This window comes from Hyperolius riggenbachi, chromosome 3 (genome assembly GCF_040937935.1).
Source record: "Hyperolius riggenbachi isolate aHypRig1 chromosome 3, aHypRig1.pri, whole genome shotgun sequence".
Taxonomy (NCBI): domain Eukaryota; kingdom Metazoa; phylum Chordata; class Amphibia; order Anura; family Hyperoliidae; genus Hyperolius; species Hyperolius riggenbachi.
The window spans coordinates 382197295-382223446 of NC_090648.1; the positions used below are offsets into that span (position 1 = coordinate 382197295).

At 44.9% G+C, this 26152-nt stretch overlaps 1 protein-coding gene across 9 annotated transcripts in view; it reads right to left on the reverse strand.

Moving 5' to 3' along the window:
• The window catches only part of LOC137564051 (pleckstrin homology domain-containing family A member 5-like), a 272573-nt gene that overhangs the window by 120272 nt on the left and 126149 nt on the right, over positions 1-26152 (reverse strand). For all 9 annotated transcript variants that reach the window (XM_068277364.1, XM_068277357.1, XM_068277358.1 and 6 more), the window contains one exon: positions 3557-3640. In XM_068277364.1, the coding sequence (XP_068133465.1) occupies positions 3557-3640 (84 nt within the window). The remainder of the gene's footprint in view (positions 1-3556; positions 3641-26152) is intronic.

The window sequence follows — 26152 nt, forward strand, 5'->3', positions numbered from 1 at the left end:
TTATACTCTAATGTGTAAGATGAGGACAGTTTTAACTGCCTCTCCTCAATACATCCAAAAATATTATCCACATTCAGTAACTCCTAGTCCAGCAGATTAGTTAAACTACTGTCAGATGAGAAATCTCCAATGCTGCACAGTTGCAAAATACATGGTTCTTTGCACAAAACTTTGTTACTTGCAACAGTTGGCACCATAATGAATGCATACCTAGTTTATCCTGACCTCTCTCCTAAATGCCACTCTTTACCACTGCAAACTTCTCCAAAGCAATCGATTTACCCAAACTGGTCACTTTCTAGCCACAGACACACTAACTTGGAGGCACCATGCCAACTAGGTGTTTCTGTGGTTAGAAAGTGGTCAACTTGGGTGAATTCATGCCACTGAGGAGGTCGCAATGGTAAATTGGCCTTTATTATTTATTAGGAGAAGGCTCAAGATGGACTAGGTATGCATCTATTAGGCCTGGAACCCACTAGCAGTGCTTTTCTAATCGCTTGTGATTTGTAAAGCACTTGCTAAAAGTAATGCTATGTTTTTTTTTTAGAAAATCGCATCCCGTAAGTGGGATCACACACCTTAGCATTACATTAGCAAGAGCTTTACAAATCACTAGCGCTCAGAGAAAGCTTAGAAAAGTGCTGCTAGTGGGTGTCAGGCCTTATGCTGCCTACTGTTATAAGTAACAGGGCTAATTCATACTTACAATCTCAAAACACAATTTTGTAATGCAAATAGAAACACATCGTGATCTCTCAAAAAATGCGGCATGCAGTGAGTTTGTGATTTCATACAAATCGCAATGCTGCAGTGTGAATACTGGCATTGAAATACATTGACACAGTGAAGCGCTCAAAAATCCCCCGAAAAGGTTTAGTGAGAGGCAAGAGTGTGCTGGGGACAGAAGAAAGGGAATTCCAGAGATGCAGGCCTGTGATGGGCTATGAAGACAAGATCCAGAAAGGCAGGATTGTGCAAGGAAGAGAAATAGAGAAGTTCCAGAGAGTCAAAAATGTGCTGGTGAGGGACTTCGGGCTCTTTCACATCTAACAACGCGTGCAGGAGCCGTTCTCCTGCACGCGTTCAATAGCCTGCGGCATGTCGTCGGGATGTTGCGGTGCGACACAATCAGCGGCAGAAGCTATTAATTCACCCAATTGGAAAACGCCGGCTCCCAGCGATTAAAAGCTCCCGGGTGAGTTGAACCGCAATGCACCGAAACGCAGCGTCAGGGGTGAAAGGTAAAATGAAAGTCTATGGACTTTCATTTTATCTTGGTTAACGCAAAGTCGAAACTTTGCGTTAACACCGCAGAAAACGGGCTCTGGTGTGAAAGAGCCCTGAGGGGAGTTCCAACTGTACTGGGTAAAGAGGGAGGAGAGTTCCAAATAAGCAGCACTGTGCTGGGAGGGACAGAAGGAGGTCTTAACTGTGCTGGGTAGGGACAGCGATGTGTTAGGCATAACAGTAATGGAGGAAGTGGGGAATGTACTACTACAAAGCAGAGCTGTGCTAAGAGGGGCACAGAGAACAGAAGAACCAAGACTGTGTTTGGGAAGGAAGGTGAGGACATTTTGGAGAGGAACTGCTATCCAGGGGCAGTAGATAGCCCTTGAGGGGCTGGGCTGTGTTAGGAGGGGTAGAGAGACCAGGAGACCCAAGACTGTATTCAGGAGGAAAGGAGAGGACATTTTTGGAGAGGAAGGGCTCTACAGTGACAGCAGATAGCTCTGGAGGGACAAGGTTGTGCTGGGGGAAGGTTGGGGGATTTACTCAGTGGCAGGACTGTACTAGTGAAAGCAGAGAGCTCCAGAGAGGCAGGGAAGGGTCATGCTTGGAAAGCAGACCACTATGGAAAGACAGTAATGAGAGAGGCAGAAAGCTCTGCAAAGGCAGGACTGTGCTGAGAAAAGCAGATATCTCTGAGAGGCAGAGCTGTACTGTGGAAAGCAGACAGTTAAAGAGGCGGTACTTTGGGAAGAAAAATGCTCCAGAAAGGTAGAGCTGAGCTGTGAAAGCAGAGAACACAGGCAGGGTTGAGCTTGTAGAAGCAGAGAGCACTGAAGCGGTGGGTTGTGATGGAGATGTTGAGTGCTTTAGAGAGGCAGGGGTATTGAGGGAAGAAGTAGGAAGCTACAGAGAGACAAATCTGAAATGGAGAAGCAGACAGCTACAGTGAGATAAGAAAGTGCTGGAGGAAGAAGACAGCTCTGGAGATGCTGGGATATGCTGAAAGAAAAAGTGAGCTTCAGAGGTGGCCTGCACTAGAGCACACAGAGCACTGCACAAAGGAAGGCTGCGCTGGGGTATGGCATCTCCAAAGGGAGAGGGCTGTATCAGTAGGAAGTGAAAATTACAGCAAGGCAACATACTGCATAAAGAAGAGCTAGCAAGTTATATAAAGGAAATCCTCCTGAAAGACATACACAGGGACATGCTGATATAAGGTTGTGGATGGAGTAGTGGGGATGTTCTGAAAAAGTAGGCTTAGGATGTGGAGGGCTCTAGGCAGGACTGCCCTGATAGAGACTTTGATGATGTGTGATGCAAAGTTCTTACAATCTATCACAATTGCTGTAATAAATGATGGGAGGGTGTTACTACTCCAGAAGATTATCACCTTCACTTGGTTTAGTGAAGAATGATAGAAAGTGGTTACAATGTGATGAATGATGGGACAGTGTTAAAAAACATACAAATATAGCTTTGTGTGTGGAAATTTGGGTGCGAGTATTGCTGATAGAATATTGAGATTATTACTGATATTATACTATGGCCTGTTCCCAATAGCAGAATATTGGTAATTTTACTGATATTCTACTATTACCTTATCTTATCCTATCCCGAACCATCCCCCCTCCAAAAAAACAAACAAACAAAAAAAGAACTATGCTTAACACTAACACCTCCCCTTCTCTTACCTACACAGAACACAAACCTCCCTCCTAACTACACCTAACACTGACCTCCCCCCTGACTACACCTAACACTAAAGGTCCGTACACATGCCGGACTGGAGGCAACGACGAGTCCGTCGTCACCTCCCGCTGGGTGGGAGTTCCAACGACAGTCCGGCGTGTGTACGCACTGTCTGCGGACTGATACGGCTGTTTCTGAGCGATCCGCACGGCGGATCGCTCAGAAACAGCCGTATCAGTCCGCCAACAGTGCGTACACACGCCGGACTGTTGTTGGAACGCCCACCCAGCGGGAGGTGACGACGGACCCGTCGTTGCCTCCAGTCCGGCGTGTGTACGGACCTTAACACTAACATTACCGTTAATCTAATCAATGATTACTGATACAGCGTTGCACCCAAATTTAACAGTCTGCACCTACGATAATCTGATTGGGTAAATTACCATAAAAATGCAGCTACATCCAAATTTATTTGTGCTTTTATCTACTTTGTGTCAAAATGTTATGATGGATAACAGATGGTTAGGAAAGGCTGTGACTCATGACAGATGGTTAGGAAAGGTTAGGAGAATATCTCAGGTAGAGAATGATGGAAAAGTGCTACAATAGCAGAGGACGATGGCTGGGTACTCACTGGTCGTTGACCACAAAGATGCAGTTCTCCTGGGAGGGCAGCCCAGTCACCGGATGTTTACATGTCACTTTTCTTTCATTGTGGCTGCAAAGGCAAGTACAGGAATGGTGAGAAGAGTTTCAAATATAATATACACATCTTCCTGCTCACATTGTTCCCTCCCCTTCCCAGTTTACTACACTGCAGCACGACAACATACCAGTACAGACTACTGTAATAAGACATAATAGCTAAGTTGGTAATCCTCCATCATGGAACATAGAAGTTCTGTTTCCATCCCAACCAGAGCCCTCATATAAACACATTATCACCATCAATGGAGAACTTGACAAAACCAAGACATCCAGATTATAATATGAAGTTGTCTTAAACCTACAGTTCTGTTCAAAATAATTCAACCCCCACTGAAATTGAGTGTTTTGGCCAGTTTGACATTGATTTTGATCATTTCAGTCATCTTGTTTACAATTAAATCAAAGAGGCACTTGTAAGTCAGACAAATATAACATAACATTTATAATAAAATAACCACAAATGTATTTTCGGTGCTCACATCATTATCAGTTTTATTCAACCCCCAAGTGACAATCATTCTTAGTACTTAGTACAACATCCTTTTCCAGTTATAACAGCTTTTAAACGTGAAGCATATCTTGACTCAAGTGTCTTGCAGCGATCTACGGGTATCTTAGCCCATTCTTCATGGGCAAAAGCCTCCAGTTCAGTCACATTCTTAGGCTTGCGTGCTGCAACTGCTTTCTTTAAGTCCCACCGGAGGTTTTCAATCGGATTTAAGTCTGGTGACTGTGATGGCCACTCCAAAATGTTCCAGCCTTTAATCTGCAACCATGCTATAGTGGACTTGGAGGTATGCTTGGGATCACAGCCCTGTTGAAAGGTCCCAAGCCTCAGGTTTGTGACGGACTGCATCACATTTTCATCCAATATCTTCTGGTACTGAAGAGAATTCATGGTACCTTGTACCCGCTGAAGCTTACCTGCAGAAGCAAAACAGCCCCAAAGCATGATTGACCCCCCGTCATGCTTCACAGTAGGCAAGGTGTTCTTTTCTTCATAGGCCTTGTTCTTCCTCCTCCAAACATAGCATTGATCCATGGGCCCAAACAGTTCTAATTTTGTTTCATCAGTCCACAGAACTATATCCCAAAACTTTTGTAGTTTGTACACATGACTTTTGGCATACTGCAGTCGACTCTTCTTATTCTTTGGAGACAGCAAGGAGGTAAGCCTGGGAGTTCTGGCACGGAGGCCTTCATTACGCAGTGTGCGCCTTATTGTCTGAGCTGAAACTTCAGTACCCGCATCTGACAAATCTTTTTTCAGTTCCTCAGCAGTCACACTGGGACTTTTCTCCACTTTGCGCTTCAGGTAGCGCAAAGCAGTCGAAGTCAGCATCTTCTTTCTGCCACGACCAGGTAGCATTTCAACAGTGCCCTTTGCCTTGAATTTGCAAATGATGCTTCCTATGTTGTCTCTTGGTATGTTTATTATCTTTGCAATCTTCCTATAGCCATTGCCCTTCCTGTGAAGAAAAATCAACTCTTCTCTTGTCTTCCTGGACCATTCTCTTGACTTCACCATGTTTGTAAACACACCAGTAAATGTCTAGAAGGAGCTGAGTATCGCAGTCATTTTAAATCTGCCTAATTGGTGCTTATTATGCTTGATTGCTGCTTGTTAACATCCACGGGTGTTTTCAATACCTGATCGAAAAAACTTGAATGAACCTCTGTTCTTAAGAGTGGTAGTCTTTAAGGGGTTGAATAATTTTCTCAATGAAGAAATCACAAAAAAACATTTATGTATAACAAAAACAATTGATGTTATTTTAGTTGCATTTTGTTCTTTAAAAAGTCCTTGTAAAATTTCATTCTGAACACAATTACAAATGTACACAACTGTATAACATCACTGCAATCTGCAGGATTCATTTGAAAACCTAACCATTAATTATATTCTTTCCAACTACCTTTCATCAACCACTCCAACCACCAACCAAGAACAACAAAAAAAAAAAATATATTTTACAGCTGCCATTAACCTCCTGAGCGATAACCCCGAGCTGAGCTCGGGGTATGTCGCGTAGGAGGAGTTCTCAGGCCCTGGTGGGCCGATTTGAATAATTTTTTTTGTTACACGCAGCTAGCACTTTGCTAGCTGCGTGTAACTTCCGATCGCCGCCGCTCGCCGCCGATCCGCCGCCGTGTCGTGCAGCCTGGCCAATCAGTGCCAGGCAGCGCTGAGGGGTGGATCGGGACTCCCTCTGACGTCACGCCGTCCATGATGTCGGTGATGTCATCCCGCCTGGTCGCCATGGCGACCGGGGAAGCCCAACAGGAAATCTCGTTCTGAACGGGATTTCCTGCTTACTCTGATCGCCGAAGGCGATCGGAGTGGGTGGGGGGATGCCGCTGGGCAGCGGCTATCATGTAGCGAGCCCAGGGCTCGCTACATGATTTAAAAACTAAAAAATTAAAAAAAAAAGTGCTGCGCCCCCTCCTGGGCGATCTTATTGTATCGCCCAGAGGGTTAAGGAAGAACTTGATGTAGGATTGTGAATATGTCTGGACAAAAAGTCTGAAGGCTGGATTTGCACTGCAACAGATAACTAATCCTGTAAAAACTGATCCATTTTCCTTTAAAAAAAACAGATCAGTTTCTTACATTGTGAATCAGTTTTTCGTCTAGTTTTCCAATGTGTTCTGTTTGCTACCTGCTTGGTACCTGGTAGTGTCCATTCGTTTCCTCAGCCACTGCTGCCACTGTCCATTCAGGTCCCTGCACTGAACAAATGCCAGTGTACCAATCCCAGAGCCTGAGTATATAGTATACTGTGTATATAGTATACTGGTTAAGGGCTCTGCATCTGACACAGGAAACCAGGGTTCAAATCCTGGCTATTCAGGAGACCTTAGGCAACACTCTGCTACTGCCTACTGAGTGTGCCCTAGTGGCTGCAACTCTGGCACTTTGAGTCCACCTAAAGAAAAGCATGATATAAATATTCTGTGTCATGTCCCTTCTCAGTGAACCAAGGGGAGAGGGTTCATTCCCATCGATCTATTGCCAACCAAAGGGAGCGTGAGATGCTTCTGCTGGGGCTCTGGGATCGGTATACCTGCATTTGTTCTGTGAGGGACCTGAATAAATGGCGATAGGTGAGTAACTTGCAGAAAACATGTGCAACAAACAGCCTTGTGAGATCGGCCTCCGTTACCATCTGCTTTATCTGGCCAATCCTGAAAAATCACGCAGGACTCAAACTTGCATGCTGTTAACCGTAACGAACATAGGATTCATTTGCATCTGTTCCTATTCATTCCGTTGCTCACCATTAAGCAGTACAATTTTACTGGCCGTGTAAAAGAAGCCTAATAATCATAATGGAAATAACAGTTGCCAATTGGTTATTGCGGTGAGCTATAGACAGCCACATATCCATGAAGCTGCAGAACTGCAACTACTACAGCAGATTGGAAAAGCTGCAATTAAACGTGAGGTCATAGTTATGGGTGACTTCAACTATCCAGACATCAACTGGGATATTGAAGCTAATCGTTCTAGTGAAAATGGCAGATTTCTAGCAACACTGCAGGACAGTAACTTGACTCAAAAAATAACAACCCAATGTATGGGTTCAAACACATTTTGGGAATAGCGATAACAACAGGATAACATTTAATGGGTGCCTGGATAATGTAATAATTAACTACTTGAGGACCCACCCTTTACCCCCCCTTAAGGACCAGCGCTGTTTTAGCTGATCTGTGCTGGGTAGGCTCTGCAGCCCCCAGCACAGATCAGCGTACAGGCAGAGCGACCAGATCGCCCCCCTTTTTTCCCCACTAGGGGGATGATGTGCTGGGGGGGTCTGATCGCTCCTGCCTGCCGGGTGTTGGGGGGGGGGGGCACCTCAAAGCCCCCCTCCGCGGCGAAATCCTCCCCCTCCCTCTCCTACCTGGCCCCCCCCTGGTAAGCCGGGCTGCACAGGACGCTATCCGTCCTGTGCAGCCAGTGACAGGCTGTCTCCTGTCACATGGCGGCGATCCCCGGCCGCTGATTGGCCGGGGATCGCCGATCTGCCTTACGGCGCTGCTGCGCAGCAGCGCCGTACAATGTAAACAAAGCGGATTATTTCCGCTTGTGTTTACATTTAGCCTGCGAGCCGCCATCGGCGGCCCGCAGGCTATTCACGGAGCCCCCCCGCCGTGAATTGACAGGAAGCAGCCGCTCGCACGAGCGGCTGCTTCCTGATTAATCAGCCTGCAGCTGGCGACGCAATACTGCGTCGCTGGTCCTGCAGCTGCTACTTTGCCGACGCACGGTATAAGCGTGCAGTCGGCAAGTGGTTAAAGGCATCACCTTAGGCTGGTTTCACAGTGGGACGTTAAAGTCCCACGTTACAGCAGCCAGTAACACAGCCTAATGGCCCATACTCACGGGCTACAATTGTCGCCGCAACACGCGCCCGTGAGTATGGGCCGTTGCACGGGCGCGCACCCCGAACCGTCGCTCGTCGCTGCCGTCGCCGGCCGATTGGCGCGGCCAATCGCCTGGCAACAGTTGCCGCCGCAACTGTCGCTAGTCCGCGTGAGTATGCGGACTAGCAATAGCAACCTCTTACTACAATACGGCGCTTCCGGCGGCAGGGGAGGAACGTCGGCGACAGCTTCCGTCGCAGAGCTGGTCCCTCTTCCGTGTGTGTACGCGGAGGGACCTGGCGACGAGCTGTCGCCGGCCTGTCGCGCACACGCTCACGTGTGCTGGTGACAGGCCACTTTTGCAGCCCATGAGTACGGGCCATAACTCACAGCACTGTAAAATCAATGTGCTGTTCACAGTGCACACATTGCATTAGGGTATAACGCTGCACGTTAAATGAAAGTGCAGCATGCTGTACGTTCTACCCCTATAGAGCTGCGTTAGATTGTTTGCACATGCTCAGTGACTAGCCACATGGCTAATATTCACTGCACTGTGGTGACTCCTGGTGGGACTCGTAGTGTTGTCCGGATCATGATCGAATCGTTCATTTGATCCAGATCTTTTTTGTGAGTCGAATCATCCGGATCATCACAATGAAAGATTCGGTTCACAGTGAATGTCTGTCTGGAAGAAACAGGAACATACAGAATGTACAGTGCAGGGAAAGTCCTGTCCTGCTAGTCATTTCACCCAGTCTGCTTCCCTAGTAAAATGATTCAAATGATTTGGTTCAAAGATCCGGATCTTTTCAATGATCCGATTCGAATGTTCCGTATCCTTAAAAAAATCCGGACCTACCATCACTATCCTGCAGTTGCTGCTTTGAGAGCTGCATAACGCGGCTCAATCTGACGTCCAACTTCAACACCACCACACGTTGCAATAGGGGCACGTTATGCGACCTTAACGTCCCCTAAAACGCAACGTCTTGGTGTGAAAGTAGCCTTAAACATAAGAGACCAAGTTTTGAATAGTGACTACCTATGTTCCACAAAGCTGCCTAATGCTAAGGAGAGCTGCAACTACTTCGGCCACCCTGGTAGTCATTACCAGGGTGGCTGAAGTGGTTGCAGCTCTCCTTAGATACCCAAGTGTTTTGAGTCTGACAGAAGAAATGATTATTTTATTTGATATATTATAATTTTCTGAACAGGCTACATAAAGCACAGTCACACCATGAACTGTTCTGCCCACAGCCTATGGTACATATTTTACATTACAAATCCTGGAACAGAGTTCATAGTGCCCAGTAAACATTGCTTACTTTTCCCCAGAAAGGTCACACTTTCGAGTTGGAAAAATCCCTGGGGCTTGACAGGTAAGTTTTCTTAAAAATTACAGCTAGTGCTTAACTTCTGATGGTTTTCCCAATTGTTATTAGTGGCTATTTTTGTGGCTTTGGATTGGACAGACTGGCTCCAAAATTTTATAGTAATTGGTTTATCTTTTTTTATGGTCTAAGGCCTAATTTTCATGGGACGCCAGTTAACCTACCAGTATGTCTTTAAAATGTTAAAGGAAACCAGAAAAAACCCATGCAAATGAATGTCCCATTCATCCAACAGAGGTTTGTGCAAGAATACACCACTCTACCCTGTACAGGTGCCAGTGTGAGTCAGGGCGACCTACAGGAGATCTGCTTGATGAGTCTCCTTTATCCAACATTAGCCAATAATACAGCACCATACCCTTCCCCAACTACTATTAGTCAATAATACCAGTACCATTCCCTTCATTGTCATGCTGTTACCATTTATCAACTATATCCGACACAGACCACTTGGTAGAACAGGAGGCAGTCAGTCAGACATTTACCACCAACATGCAGAGAAGATAGGAATTCACTCTCCACTGGGTATCCAGCATCCAGGGCTACATGAGCAAAGATGGAATTACAAGAACATGTCCCGTTATAATGTGATTAAATCTGATCGCATTTCTCAGAGCTTCTTTATACAAATCTCATCATAATTCGTAAGTCACTTTCCTCAAACCAAAGCGCACGTTATCCCATCTCAGAGTGGAATTAGCACTTCAATCCGCCTTCAGCAGTTTATCTGACATGCTGAGAACAATTCGTCAAACCGTAACCAAAAGCCAGGAATAGATGAGGAAGGTGCTGCCTCCTTTAGTAATAGGAGGGCTGCTGGAGTTACAGGAACAAGCAGAGCACTCGTACGGCCTGCGAGAAAATGGACAGGATCACTGCTCTCTGTTGAGAATTCCTGATGCGGCTTTCGAAGAGGAAGGCTTCAGACAGATAATACCAGTGCTGGCTTATAACGGGGTAAACAGTGTGCAGAGGAGACTTACCAGCCTGTCCATCAACACTAGCAGGATTTAAAGTGAACCTGATGAGATAAACGTGTGTATGTAACTAGGCTGTGCTCCTTTTTTATGCCTGAAAGAGTTAAATATTCAGGAAAGTAAATGACAGTTTCTCCCCAGTTGGGACCCTGTCAGACTTTAGTGCAACACTCAATGATAAGGTATTACAGCCATATAAGTCTTTCCTGGAAGAGAACAGTTTCTACGTGCTGGGGATAGATAAAAAAAAAAGGTAAATTGTTCATATATTATAGCTCTGGGACACTGAAAGACTGTGTCAAAGCTGAGACAATAAAACCTTTAGGCTAGGTGCACAGCGGTAGAAGGAGTAGGAGGACAGACACAATTGTTTATCTTATCTGTTTATTTTCACTTCAGGTTTCCTTTAAGTGGGTAATCGACTGAATTATGCCATCCAAACAGCAAAAGTACACAAAATTAGCTTTTGTGTATAGTATTTAACCAGTCCATCAGCACTCAATAATAGAATCCCCAGATAAAAAAAACCTGCCTACCATGTGTGACCTCCATTGTGGAGAAAATGTTACTTCTATTACCTGATGAGAGACCAACGACAGCCCTGGGACAAAATATGTCCCAAAAAAGGATGGACCATGGTGACTGTTAGTTTGACTTACTATTGCCTGTAGTATCTGGATTATCTGAACATATAAAATGTTTGGATCTATGTTCCTTGACACCAACTAAACTGAACACCTTATTTGTAATAGTGGTAATATACATTTTATGAGCCAAGTTGAATTTTTCTTTATTTTTAAATATGTTCCAAAAATCATTATATTTGGTCTATAGTAGCTGTCAATTGCAGGGCTGTGGATTCAGAGTCGAGGAGTCGGAGCAAATTTTGGGTAACTGAAGTCGGAGTCGGGAAAAAATGCAGAGACCTCTGCTTAAACTGTAATTAAAATAGAAATTATAACGTTCTATTTCTCAGATAAAAATCTTCATAAATAACATATATGCAGTAATAGCAGTGCTTAGTAGACAAAAATGAAATAGAACAATCAAAAAATAGTTACTTGTGCTGTACTTGTGCTGCTGCAATAAAGCAGACACCGTATTTTTAGTTTCAAAAACTTTATTGGGTAGAAAAGTATTGATACATTCAAAAATGCATCTCAAAAGGCCAATCTGGCCCTATAGCATACAGACAATGGCATGAAAGTGCAATAAAAATATGGTATAAGGGTCCTTTTCCACTGCAATGACCAATTGATGTGCGTTTCTGATGCGTTTGCATTTTTCTGATTGGTAAGTGTTGTCTTAATTTTTGAAAATAGATACTAGTGGTTAAATCAATACAAAACGCGAACGCATTTCTATGCGTTTTTCATGCGTTCCTATACTTTACATTGAAACACAAAACGCATCATAATCGCACAGACTTGCGTTTGCGTTTTTTTAAAAAATCAGGACGCAGCAGTGGAAAAAGCCACCCAATATTCTTATTTTAAACAGGCTGCACTTAAGAATCAGCAAACGCATGCGTTTTTGGCAAAAACACAGCTAATGGAAAAGGGTCCATACATGGTTTGAAAATACACTGCAGATGTTAAGAATGTATGACATAAGCACGGTGGCGTAGTGGTTAGCGCTCTCGCCTTGCAGCGCTGGGTCCCTGGTTTGAATCCTAGCCAGGGCACTATCTGCAAAGAGTTTGTATGTTCTCTCCGTGTCTGCGTGGGTTTCCTCCGGGCACTCCGGTTTCCTCCCACATTCCAAAAAACATACGGATACGTTAATTGGCTCCCACTAAAAATTGGCCCTAGACTACAGTACTTACACTACATAATATAGACATATGGCAATGGTAGGGATTAGATTGTGAGCTCCTTTGAGGGACAGTTAGTGACAAGATTATATATATATATATATATATATATATATATATATATATATATATATATATATATATATATATATATATATATATATATACACTGTACAGCGCTGCGTAATATGTCGGCGCTATATAAATACTAAATAATAATAATAATAAGCATAGCAGCATATAGTGGTCTAGTGCTAGACAAAAAACATTAGTATCGTCAAAATAACGTGGTAGCCGCCTGTGCTGTGCCAAAGAAAGTAGAAGAGAAAGGAAGTAATTACACCCACGTACAGGAAAATATCAATAATAAAATTATTAAGAGCTTCGCGACCACTGGCAGAGAAGCCTGCTTGCGTCCAAGGCTGCAACACCCTATTAAAATGGTGGTTCCTGTCCATTAAGTTTGCTTTTAGTTTTTCGTTTAGCATAGTGATATCGCTCTAAAAGCACAGGGAAAAGCGCTTTAAAAAGCGCTCAGTGCTTGCGATTGTGCTGGCAATTTATAATGTGAACAAGGCCTTAGAGGGCATTTGTACAGAAAGCACGGTACACGGGTCAGGCAGCACGGTACATTATATGTGTACACAGACTTGTGCACTGCAACTGCACCAAGTAATGAAAATAATACCTAATAATAATAATAGCAAGGCTGCTAGAGTGAATGAGCTAAAAGCAAACTCTTGTGAGTGCAGCTACACTTTATGTTGACCCTAAGCCTGCTGATTTTATTTTTTCGTTTAGCATAGTGAAATGGATTCTAGTAAGAACACACCGATAAGAGTGTTTGAAGCCACTGAGAAGCGATACAGGTTTTAGTTGCTTTTATAATGGACTGGATAAGTTTATGTTTCGCATGCGGTATATGGTTGTAGTCTCAGCAGGCATATAGTCGGGTCTACTCTCAAATGAAGGGAGATGATAGAGTTTAATTTGTGGATCAGTTTGGGCAAAGGTTTGCAACTACAGGACAAGACCACCAGATATGATAAAGAGATCCTGTATTCGGGAGCCCTGGAAGTAGAGCTCCGATCTATCAGGATAAATTTGGTGGAGCTTCTCTGGAACCATATAGGATCGCAGTCACCATAATTTTTACAGATATACATATCTGATTGTGACTGTGTCTGATGAATACACGAGAATCTTTTATATATAATAAATATCCCTGCTGTAAGAATAGAGCCTGATGTGTAGTTGTGTCACTAGAAGGGATGGTCAATGAAATGCAAATAATTCTGCGTTGATGCAGGTTTATGCAAATTTTGTATGCAAGTTTATGCAATCACTTTGCTCATGAAATCAATTAATTTGAAATGTTGTTAAAATTGGGTTTGGTGGCTACAAATTTAGTTACACAGTAGTACATATGCACTCCCCACAGAGCTGTTCTGAATCCACTGAGAACGTGGTACACACTGATTGCAGAGGTGTTGTCTATCACCCATAAACCTAGAAGAATTCCCACATTCTCCTGCAGAATGACTGCACATCACTCTTAAGGTGCCCATTAACAGTACAATTTTTTTCATCAGATGCAATCTTTCTACGTACTTTTTGCGATCAGACGGTAATTATCTATTGTTCCCATAAACAGGTCGATTAGGGCATTTTTCCTCTTCAGATACGATCGTAATATCAAACTTTTGAATCAACAGAATTTTCATTTCCAGTCGACCAAAGAATTGTTTTACATCGATTTTCACCAATGTTTGCTGTACAATTCAATCGTAAATATTGTGTCGAAAGATAGCATCTGCTAAAAATATTGTTAATAGGCACCTTTAGTTGTACCCACAGTTAGTGGGCCTGATCAATGTTCTTTGTTCCTGTCTGCACCCTGTACAAGTATTCTTACCAAAGAATAGTTTTGATTTCTATTTAACAGCTAATCTATAGCTGTATCCTAAGTTTAGTTAAAATGCATCTCTATTGTACATAGAAAAACACAAAGGCACGCTAATGCTTAAAAGTTAGAATGTCCCAAATCTTTTTAAAGGTCAACTGAAGTGAGAGGCATATGGAGGCTGCCATATTTATTTTCTTTTAAAGCAATACCAGTTGCCTGGCAGCCCTGCTGATCCTCTGCCTCTAATACTTTTAGCCATAGACCCTGAACAAGCATGCAGCAGATCAGGTGTTTCTGGCAATATTGTCAGATTTGTCAAGATTAGCTGCATGCTTGTTTCTGGTGTTGTTCAGGCACTACTGCAGCCAAATAGATCAGCAGGGCTGCCAGGCAACTGGTATTGTTTAAAAGGAAATAAATATGGTAGCCTCACTATTTTTCTCACTACAGTGATTCACTGGAAACCTGTATTTGCTGGGTTCTGCTGCATAGCTCTGATTCCTTGCAGAAAATGGCCCTTCTTTATCAGAAAGAGATTTTTTCTGCAATATGACAGGGCTACACGCTGGAGCCTGGCTGATACGGGGCTCCGGTAAATCTTCTAATACAGACAGCATGATGGGGCATTCATGTTGGCAATGACAGGCTGGGATGGCTGACAGGGTAGAGGGTCAGCTTTCTGGCCATGACCTATATTAAGCTGATGCCATCCTCTATAATAAAACCTCTTTGTCTCTGCGGCCCATCCCTGCACTTCCGGGGGGGTGTGTCCTGTGTTTTGTGCTACTGCGCATGTGCAGGGAGGGACGCAGAGACTGAGGAGAGCTGAGGGAGGATAGGGTCAGAAGGGGCGTGCGCGCATGCGTGTTGACTGTGCGTGCATGCGCGGTGACTGTGCAGCGGTCACGGGGAGAATGAGAGGGGAAGGAAGGGGATAGGAGAAGAGGGAGGCGGGGGTTTCAACACAGACCTAGAGCCCATTTTGAAACGGGCTTAGGTCTACTAGTCTTAATATAACTAAGATTACTAAGCATTGGCATTTATGAAATGCCTTTTATGTTACATACTTTCAATCAACAATATTGTAATATGAAAATTATGGGAGTCAATGGAATCCTAAACTGATGAGTTGGGAGGATATTTATACTGACTCTGCAGCCCTGGTCAAATGACGTCATCAAAATCCCCCCTTCCATTAACCATTACCCTATTCAAAAAGTAAAGACAAAATCAAAGGAGAAGTAAAGCTTCTGACCTGTTCCATTTAGGGCTTGTTCACAATGTGAGCATTTTTGATTATTTTTAGGCGCTGGCGATTTCAAAAATCATTTTAAAAGCGCTTCTGCAATGTTGCTCTATGTGAGTGTTTTCACATGAGTGATGAGCTTTCTTTCAAAATCGCAAACGCAGCTCCTGCACCATTTCCTGAGGGTTTGCGCTTCAATACAAAGTATAGGAAAATCGCAAAGCGCTTCAAAAAGCTCTTTGAAAAGCGATTTCCCCATCTCTTTTAGGCTGGTTTCACAGTGGGACGTTACAGGCGCACATTAGAGCAGCCTGTAACGCACCCCACCGCACAGCAATGAAAAATCAATGGGCTGTTCACAGTGCCCACGTTGCGTTACATTTTAACGCAGCACGTCCTGATAACGTACTGCATGCAGTACTTTACACGCGGCGAAGCCGCATTAGACTGTTTGCACATGCTCAGTACGGGTGGGTTTTTTATTTTGGGGGCGGAGAGGAGGCGGGGAGAGGCCGCTACGTAGCCAGGCACATGGCTACTTAATATTCACTGTGCTTGCAGTGTTTTCTTCTTGGAGCGGCCGCTGATTGGCTGGCGGGACCACGCGATGCGGAGAGCTCCGCTCACGTGGTCTCCGCAGTGCCTCCGACAGAACAGGTGCACTAAGAGATGCTTGTAACGCGGCTCTTGGTAGCGTCCTGCTCCAACACCACCAGGCATTGCGTTAGGGGCACGTTATGCGACCTTAACGTCCCCTAAAACGCAACGTCCTGGTGTGAAACCAGCCTTAACCTGCCTGGCGTTCTATTAAGATCGCCAGGGAGGCTGCGGGAGGGTTTTTTTTTATTTAAAAAAAAAACTATTTCATGCAGCCAACTGAAAGTTGGCTGCATGAAAGCCCACTAGAGGGCGCTCCGGAGGCGTTCTTCCGATCGCCTCCGGCGCCCAGAATAAACAAGGAAGGCCGCAATGAGCGGCCTTCCTTGTTTTGCTTACATCGTCGCCATAGCGACGAGCGGAGTGAATTCATCGACGTCAGCCGACGTCCTGACGTCAGCCGCCTCCGATCCAGCCCTTAGCGCTGGCCGGAACTTTTTGTTCCGGCTACGCTGGGCTCAGGCGGCTGGGAGGACCCTCTTTCGCCGCTGCTCGCGGCGGATCGCCGCAGAGCGGCGGTGATCAGGCAGCACACGCGGCTGGCAAAGTGCCAGCTGCGTGTGCTGCTTTTTATTTGAAGAAAATCGGCCCAGCAGGGCCTGAGCGGCAGGCTCCGGCGGTACTGGACGAGCTGAGCTCGTCCAGACCGCCCAGCTGGTTAAGAATAAATAAATTGGCTATCATTCATAAAAGGCTGTACAGTAAAAAATCTGGTCGGGAAAATACCGCAATCTGTATTTTAGACTTTTGTGTGCTAATTCATCAACATTTTCACAGCTGCGATAGAAGTGCGGTGTTTTACCGAAGCCCAGCTGTCAGTAACATGAGACGAGTGTTTTGTTACATTCCTGCTCTCCTTGCAGAGACCGCATTACAATAAAAGAGGCACCCCAACTTCCCTTTAGAAGTGCATGTTTTTGTTATTCTGCCTCTGCTTGCCCTGAATCTGCTCTGTATCTGTCTATTAGTCTTTCTTAACAATCTACTTAATTGCCACAGCATAGAAGAACTTCAAGACACTTTACACATGGCAGGTTTTCTGATGTGAAATATACATCTTAAAAGCAGGAACCCAAGAGGTCAAACACAAAGCCTAAGGTATTTAGGGGAGGCCTTGTTCTGCTCTCGCTGCTGCTGCCTGGAGGAGATCTCACTGCTTCTGCTTGTGGGCCACCATTAACTTTGCTCTTATCACCTCTTCAAAGCAGGCGGTATGTTTCGTGCCATTACCGCCTGCTCTAATCTTTATGAATGGACATTTACTGACATGTGTTGAGGTAATTACTGCACAAGTCGGTAATTTACCTCACTGCTCGGGAATTTCAGCTTTTCATTCGATAACTGCTTTTATGAATCGACATTTTGCTAAGTGCTTGGTAAAGTCAGCTGTTTTCTGCATAACTGCATGCAGTATTGCTTTATGAATGATAGCCATTGTATTTATTCTGTTCCAAGTCAAAGAGTTCACTTCCCGAGTATCATCAGGAAGAAAAAAAAAAGAAATAAAGAATCGCCGGTCAAAATCGCTTTGAAAAGAGCTTAGAAAAGCACTTAAAGTGTGAATTGCTCTAAAAGCTTTTTAAAAAGTGCTCAGCCCTTGCACTGGCAATTTATAATGTGAACAAGGCCTTAGAGGGCATTTGTACAGAATGCACGGTACACAGGTCAGGCAGCACAGTACATAATATGTGTACACAGACTTGTGCACTGCAGCTGCACAAGGTAATGAAAATAATGCCTAATAGGAATAATAGCAAGGCTGCTAGAGTGGATGAGCTAAAAGCAAAAAAAAAAGACCCCCCCCCCTCCCCCCCCCACACACCCAGGTCTTCTCCTATCACACATGTTCAGCTCTTTAAAACTTGTGTATATTTGCTGGGAGAAAAGTGCACAGTGTCCACCAGCGCCCTTTTCCCGTCATATCCTTGGATGAAGCAGCTACTTTGTGTTCTCTAGCTAATATTACTTCCACTAAAAGCTGGAATCACTTGTTATTTCTGCCTCAACTGAGGTATGAGCTGCAGGATGTAGTGAAGACAAAACAGTCACTACAATAAAACGCTCCAATTAGCAAGACAAGCCAAGAACTGCAGCTGGCAAACACAACTGCGGCATGGGGCAGCACAAACAGGTAAGGTGACCAAAGGAAGAAGCACTGGGTGTTAGGAGACCCCAAGGGACAGGAAGATGGATGAATAGACTATATTCATCCCAAAGATAGCTCTTATTCTGGATTATTTTCCCCTTGCATCATCAACTTCCACAGGCACTAGAGCCAGGCTCCGTGTAATTTCCACATATGTACATAATGACAGGACACAACTAATGACAGATGACCAGCCAGGAATGTGACCAAATACTACAATATTTCATGGTTTGGCAAAGTCTCAGGAGAGCTTTGGTTAGATAGGCGCCAACTAAAGCTTCTATTTCTACAGTAAGACTTACAGAACTGTTGTGATGCCAAAATATCCATATTAAATCACTGGAGGCTGGGAGAACAACTGGATTTACAAGTGTCAGCAACATGAGGGGCCCAGTTTAGTTATGGAGATGCATATCTGACAAACTAAAAGAAAAGTAAATTCCCTCTACTAAATGTGCTGCAAAGTCAAACATTGCAGTCTTAAAGGACAACTGTAGTGAGAAGAATATGGAGGCTGCCATATTTCTTTACTTTTAAACAGTACCAGTTCCTTGGCAGTCCTGCTGCTCAATTTGGCAGCAGTAGACTCTGAATCACACCAGAAACAAATATGCAGCTAATCTTGTCAGATCTGACAATGTCAGGAACACCTGATCTGCTGCATACTTGCTCAGGGTCTATGGATAAAAGTATTAGAAGCAGAGGATCAACAGGACTGCCAGGCAACTAATATTGCTAAAAAGGAAATAAATATGGCAGCCTTCATATCCCTCTCGCTACAGTTGCCCTTTAACCAGCCGAGCGGTCTGGACGAGCTCAGCTCGTCCAACACCGCCAGCGGCTGCCGCTCAGGCCCTGCTGGGCCGATTTTAACGAAATAAAAAGCAGCACACGCAGCCGGCACTTTGCCAGCCGCGTGTGCTGCCTGATCGCCGCCGCTCTGCGGCGATTCGCCGCGAGCAGCGGCGAAAGAGGGCCCCCCTAGCCGCCTGAGCCCAGCGTAGCCGGAACAAAAAGTTCCGGCCAGCGCTAAGGGCTGGATCGGAGGCGGCTGACGTCAGGACGTCGGCTGACGTCGATGACGTCACTCCGCTCGTCGCTATGGCGACGATATAAGCGAAACAAGGAAGGCCGCTCATTGCGGCCTTCCTTGTTTATTCTGGGCGCCGGAGGCGATCGGAAGATCGCCTCCGGAGCGCCCTCTAGTGGGCTTTCATGCAGCCAACTTTCAGTTGGCTGCATGAAATAGTTTTTTTTTTATTTAAAAAAAACCCTCCCGCAGCCACCCTGGCGATTTAATCAGAACGCCAGGGTGGTTAAAGCCTAATTCCAAGAGATGTTGGAATACACCACCCTTGTAATGTACATAATCCAGTGCCACTGTGGGACATTTTATGTGGGCAAGACTTCAAGGCCATTCAAAGAATGCATTTCCGAACAGGTCTCTGACAGTAGGAATTGCAATTGCAATGTTAAGTGGCTAGATACAATTTCACATAAGGCCAAAATGTGCTCTTAAAATCTTTGCCTTGGATCGCATCCATGCAAACCGGCATGGTGGCAACATGGATCAGTATTGCTGCTGTAGGGTTCGGGGGGCTACTGATCCCCCTGGGCTTTAATAATGCTATTCTGTATGCTGATCCTGTCTCTTTTGGGTCCTGCTACGGTATTATCTCGATTATGGGATTCCTTTGGCTAGATGTGCATGCCTGTGGTTAATTTTTTTGCTTTAAGTAACACTTGTTTCTTCATTTCATAGATAGGTTTGGCGGTGTAACATTACCAGGGCCGAATTTAGGCCATGGCCTAGGACACCACAGGAGGAAGGGCACCAATGTAGCAGGCTAAACTGGTGCAGAATTGGCAAGCTTGCAAATGCTGCAATGCAGGGAGATCAGGTGAGCGCCTAACCGCTGAACTCTGCTGCTAGTTGTCTGTGCAGTAGCCACCTTGCCTTCTGTGCATGTTTGCATTGTGGCCAGTGGCTATGGACTTGGGCAGCACTTTGGAGATGGAAAGGAAGAGGAAGCTTCTGCACTGGAGACGAGTGGAGAAATGAGTGACACAGATGGCTACTGTGGTGTGAAGGCAAGCTGGCTACCTATACTTAAATGTGGGAGGGTGGGAAAAGGAGGGATTAAGGAAGTCATCCGACTACCTATACTGGAGGGAAAGGGGGAGGGGTCATCTTGCTACTTATACTGAAGGGGGGTGGCTGATAACAGTGGCCTATGGCAGTCATCAGCCGCCCCCCTTCAGTATAGGTAGTGTACAAATCCGTAGAGCACAAATCCGGCCCTGGACATTACCACGACAATGTATATTTAATGTGTTTGTATTTGTATTCCAAGATGATATACATGACTTCCTCCCGTGCCGTTCATATGGGTGGAGTGGCTTGGTATGCACAGTTTCTTGATTTTAGTTTCCGGTTTACCTTTGACCAATGTGGTCCCCTGTCCGTGCGTTGTCACTTGGGGTTGTTGTGTGGAAGGGGTGGCATGCTCCTATTGCAAATTGTCGGGCAGTTCTGTCCCTTTTGGGCAGGGCCCCAGCCGTAATATCCCTGTTCGCCATGTTGGCTCGTTGCGCTCTATCCTCGTGGCCCTGAGGAAGCTGGAATAGGTCCAGCAAAACATGTTGGCTTTACACGATTTCTGCAACTGGGGCATACCACACATCACTCAGGCTTTGTACCTGTTATTCTGGTTTGGCACAATGGTCATCAGCCATCACCAGCTCCCCCAGCCTTGCCTACTTTGAATACAACAACATGCAAGTGCACTACTCTTTCCATGGATGCTAACAAACGCAAGTATGCCTTTGCTAACGTGGCATTTGACTGCACCTTCTCCTGCAACCCTATGCTACTACCTACTTGATTTGTTTGACCACTAGACCTGCTGCTCTGTGGCCTAGTCTGCAATCTAATTGTGCTTGACCATGTAACAACACCCATAATAAAATTTGTAGATTTTTGCAATTTCATCTGCAGTAAGATTTTTTTATTTTGTAATTCTTTGAGACTCATCAAAGCTGCTTTTTCACTTGGTGTGCTTGACCATGTGACTTGTGGCTCTGTGGTCCACCATTCAGGCACTTACTGCATAGAATGCACTCCTGTTAACATCTGAAAGTGTTATATATGCTTATGAGTGCATACTGTGGGCTTGACATTACACTCTGCATGTACTTGAAATTGATTTTAAATGTTTTTTTTTCACAAAGTGTCATTTTCCGCTAACTTGTGACAAAAAATAAAATCTTCTATGAACACACCATACTCCTAACGGAATACCTTGGGGTGTCTTCTTTCTAAAATGGGGTCATTAGTGGGGTTCCTAGATTGCCCTGGCATTTTAGGGGCCCTAAACCGTGAGTCTTGAAACAAAAATGACCTGTGAAATCCTAAAGGTACTCATTGGACTTTGGGCCCCTTAGTGCAGTTAGGGTGCAAAAAAGTGCCACACATGTGGTATCGCCGTACTCAGGAGAAGTAGTATAATGTGTTTTGGGGTGTATTTTTACACATACCCATGCTGAGTGGGAGAAATATCTCTGTAAATGGACAATTGTGTGTAAAAAAAAAAAAATCAAACAATTGTCATTTACAGAGATATTTCTCCCACCCAGCATGGGTATGTGTAAAAATACACCCCAAAACACATTATACTACTTCTCGTGAGTACGGCGATACCACATGTGACACTTTTTTGCAGCCTAGGTGCGCTAAGGGGCCCAACGTCCTATTCACAGGTCATTTTGAGGCATTTGTTTCCTAGACTACTCCTCACGGTTTAGGGCCCCTAAAATGCCAGGGCAGTATAGGAACCCCACAAGTGACCCCATTTTAGAAAGAAGACACCCCAAGGTATTCCGTTAGGTGTATGGCGAGTTCATAGAAGATTTTATTTTTTGTCACAAGTTAGTGAAAAATGACACTTTGTGCAAAAAAATAAAATAAAAATCAATTTCCGCTAACTTTTGACAGAAAATTAAATCTATGAACTCGTCATACACCTAACAGAATACCTTGGGGTGTCTTTTTTCTAAAATGGGGTCACTTGTGGGGTTCCTATACCGCCCTGGCATTTTACGGGCCCAAAACCGTGAGGAGTCTGGAAACCAAATGTCTCAAAATGACTGTTCAGGGGTATAAGCATCTGCAAATTTTAATGACAGGTGGTCTATGGCCTTTTAGATGACAGGTTGTATTGGGCCTGATCTGATGGATAGGAGTGCTAGGGGGGTGACAGGAGGTGATTGCCGGGTGTCTCAGGGGGTGGTTAGAGGGGAAAATAGATGCAATCAATGCACTGGGGAAGTGATCGGAAGGGGGTCTGAGGGGGATCTGAGGGTTTGGCCGAGTGATCAGGAGCCCACACAGGGCAAATTAGGGCCTGATCTGATGGGTAGGTGTGCTAGGGGGTGACAGGAGGTGATTGATGGGTGTCTCAAGGTGTGATTAGAGGGAGGAATAGATGCAAGCAATGCACTGGCGAGGTGATCAGGGCTGGGGTCTGAGGGTGTGGGCGGGTGATTGAGTGCCCTAGGGGCAGATAGGGGTCTAATCTGATGGGTAGCAGTGACAGGGGGTGATTGATGGGTAATAAGTGGGTGTTTAGGGTAGAGAACAGATGTAAACAATGCATTTGGGAGGTGATCTGACGTCGGATCTGCGGGCGATCTATTGGTGTGGGTGGGTGATCAGATTGCCCGCAAGGGGCAGGTTAGGAGCCAATTGATGGGTGGCAGTGACAGGGGGTGATTGATGGGTGATTGACAGGTGATCAGGGGGATAGATGCATACAGTGCACAGGGGGGGGGGGGTCTGGGGAGAATCTGAGGGGTGGGGTGGGTGATCAGGAGGGAGCAGGGGGCAGTTTAGGGAATAAAAACAAATTGCGTTTACAGATAGTGACAGGGAGTGATTGATGGGTGATTAAGGGGGTGATTGGGTGCAAACAGTGGTCTGGGTGGTGGGCGGGGGGGGGGGGGGGGGTCTGAGGTGTGCTGTGAGCGATCAGGGGGCAGGGGGGGGGGGGGTAAATCAGTGTGCTTGGATGCAGACTAGGGTGGCTGCAGCCTGCCCTGGTGGTCCCTCGGACACTGGGACCACCAGGGCAGGAGGCAGCCTGTATAATACACTTTTTATACATTACAAAGTGTATTATACACTTTGTATGCGGCGATCCGGGTGCTAGTAACCCGCCAGCGCTTCCGAACGGCCGGCGGGTTACAGTGCAAGGGGGCGGAGCCAGTCCCCGGCGGAGGATCGCGTCACGAATGACGCGATGGCTCCGCCCATGCCCGTACAAGGACCGCCGCCAATTGTACATGCGGCGGTCCTTGTGGGATCCACTTCCCGGCCGCCATTTGTACATGCGGGAAGTGGTTAAGACCCTGATTGGGCTGTGGATAAGGAACTTTGCTATGGACTAATGGCTGTTCTGGAGCTGTGCAATATGCCTATAGTGGTTGCACTATAGTATTTTGATATTTTATTTTTATACATATTTTGTATTATCATCTAAATCATTAAAGAATGCTTCTATGTTTATACAAGTACATCCTGAGCTCACTTACTGTATTGCCTCTCCACATTCCCTATCAGTTTTCCAAGTTCTTAAAGTGTACCTAAGGTAGATGAAAATTTAAAGTTAGCTACTTACCTAAGAAGATGGAAGCCTCTGTATCCCAAAGAGGCTTTGCGAGTTGTACTAGAACATCAATGTCCATCCTATAGTGTGGTTCCCTCCTGGAGACGAAGACTGCTGCCTGGGACCCTCTGTAAGATAGCAGCTGCCTTCCTCTTTGTGCACGATCAGCCTCCACGCGGTGACCGTCCATCTAGCGGCGCATATCATCTGACGTCAGACGCCATGTGCCGCTAGCGTGTATGCGGCTGCCATCGGACAGGTAATGTATAAATGCACACACTGGGGGGGATTTATACATTGGGGTGCAGCGGCGTTGCAAACACGACGGGCTCAGCCAATTCCCTGAAGATTTCATGCTGAAATCGGACAGGAATCAGCCTGTAGTTTATGGGCAGCTTCAACCAAGAGACAAATTTGTCTTTGTCGAATCTGCCCATAATCGTCAGGTCTATGGCCACCTTTACACAGCCTGGGCCTCAGTCAGGCCTGAAACCCACTAGAAGCGCTTTTCTGAGCGCTTGCGATTTGAAAAGCTCTTGCTAATGTAATGCTATGGGTGTGAACCCACTTGAGCGATGTGATTTTATAAATATCCCCCATAGCATTGCATAAGCAAGAGCTTTTTCAAATCACTAGCGATTAGAAAGGGCTTCTTAGTGGGTTTGAGCCCTTACTCACCCTGATCCGCATACATAGTATCTCAGATACAGGCTCCTTGCACAGGCCTGGTCTAAGTACACACGTCATTAGATACATGCTCAGACCTCACACAGACAAGTTGGAACATTTCATACAAATAGCATCACATAACTATAAATACGCACAAAACTATAAATCCACCGCCGTGCTAAATATACCACTCGTTCACTGCTGAGTACAAGCTGTTGATATATCAATGAGGTTTTTAATCAAGTTGTGTAAATGAGATGTAAAATGAAGGAATCAGGCTAATTATGGTGGTGAAGAGCCTTCCGCTGCAATTACACACCATAAAGGTCTCTCTTGCCATGAGATGTGCTGACTGTAATTGGAATTAATGTACTTGTAGAGTCCGGCAAAGGCTGAGCTGTAAACACTTGTTTTTTTCCCCTCTTCAGATGGAGATTTTATATAACTCAGAGAGCTCTCCAAGCTTTACATAAACAGGACTAGTTGGAGGAAGAGGTAGCTTTAGATCATCTGTATATTTATATAACAATCTGCATAAAAAACTCTGCAGGTCTCTGGAGGAGGAAGCACTCTCCTCCCCTCCACTCCAACAAAAGGAAAAATAACACATACAATGTACAAACATTACTGCAGTCCTTCATTATACCCAACAAATAATAAGAATTTCTGCTGCTGTTTATTCACCTCGAATATTTCCTGTAATGTGTCAATTGTCCTTCTATAGAGACCCATCTAGCTATACATATATCTATATGCTTCTTCTCATCCACCAGAGACCAAAGCCCTGCATGCCTCACAATCTGTGTCTGGCTTATTCAAAACATAGGGTATAGGAATACTCATAGCAACCACATCCTATGTTCTTCTGAGGGGAGCATTCACCACACATTCTTGATTACACAATGCCGATAAGTCTAATCACATATATGTACTATATGCTAGGTACGCACCATAAATTCCCCCTCAGATTGATGGGTCAAACCAATAATTTCTAACATGTTTGATCTACTCCTGATCGATAACGTGATCGATTGTCAGATCACTAATGCATAAAATCGATCCCGTTATCAATTGGAGCAGAGTGGACATGTAAATTATCAGTTTGACGCATTGATCTGAAGGGAAATTGCATAGAACCTAGCAGAGTATGAGAACTAGCATCTAATTGGCTACTTACTAGCAACTAATTGGCTACTCCGAGTTGCTGCTCACCTTCTCACATACTGATCAAATCCACAGATCCGTTTCAGGAAGATTATATTGTGTTAATTATATCAGTCTGAATTATTTTGCTTTCAAGAAAATGTATTCATTAGGAACTTTTAATAACCTTCTATTGTACAATTGATAAATAGAACTGAACGAAGTGACTGATTGGCTGTGGACTAATAGTTGTCACTGCATCCAGTATGTAAAATGTTACTTCCCGATTCGCTGATCAAAAGCTCTATATGGATTCATTTAACACCAGGTAAACAGTGGTTATCTTTGTGACTTAGGGACTTTTCACTAGATGCAAATAATTCTGCAAGCTTGGCATCGGGCCAGTCAAATGCACTCGTCTGACTGGCTTCGGTCTTAAATGCATACAAGTTGCATGAAAAACAGCATTATTAGCTTCTCACTGACCTGCTCTAATTGTGATCACTTTGTTCATGGATTGGATTGTGTATGGCCAAGCTC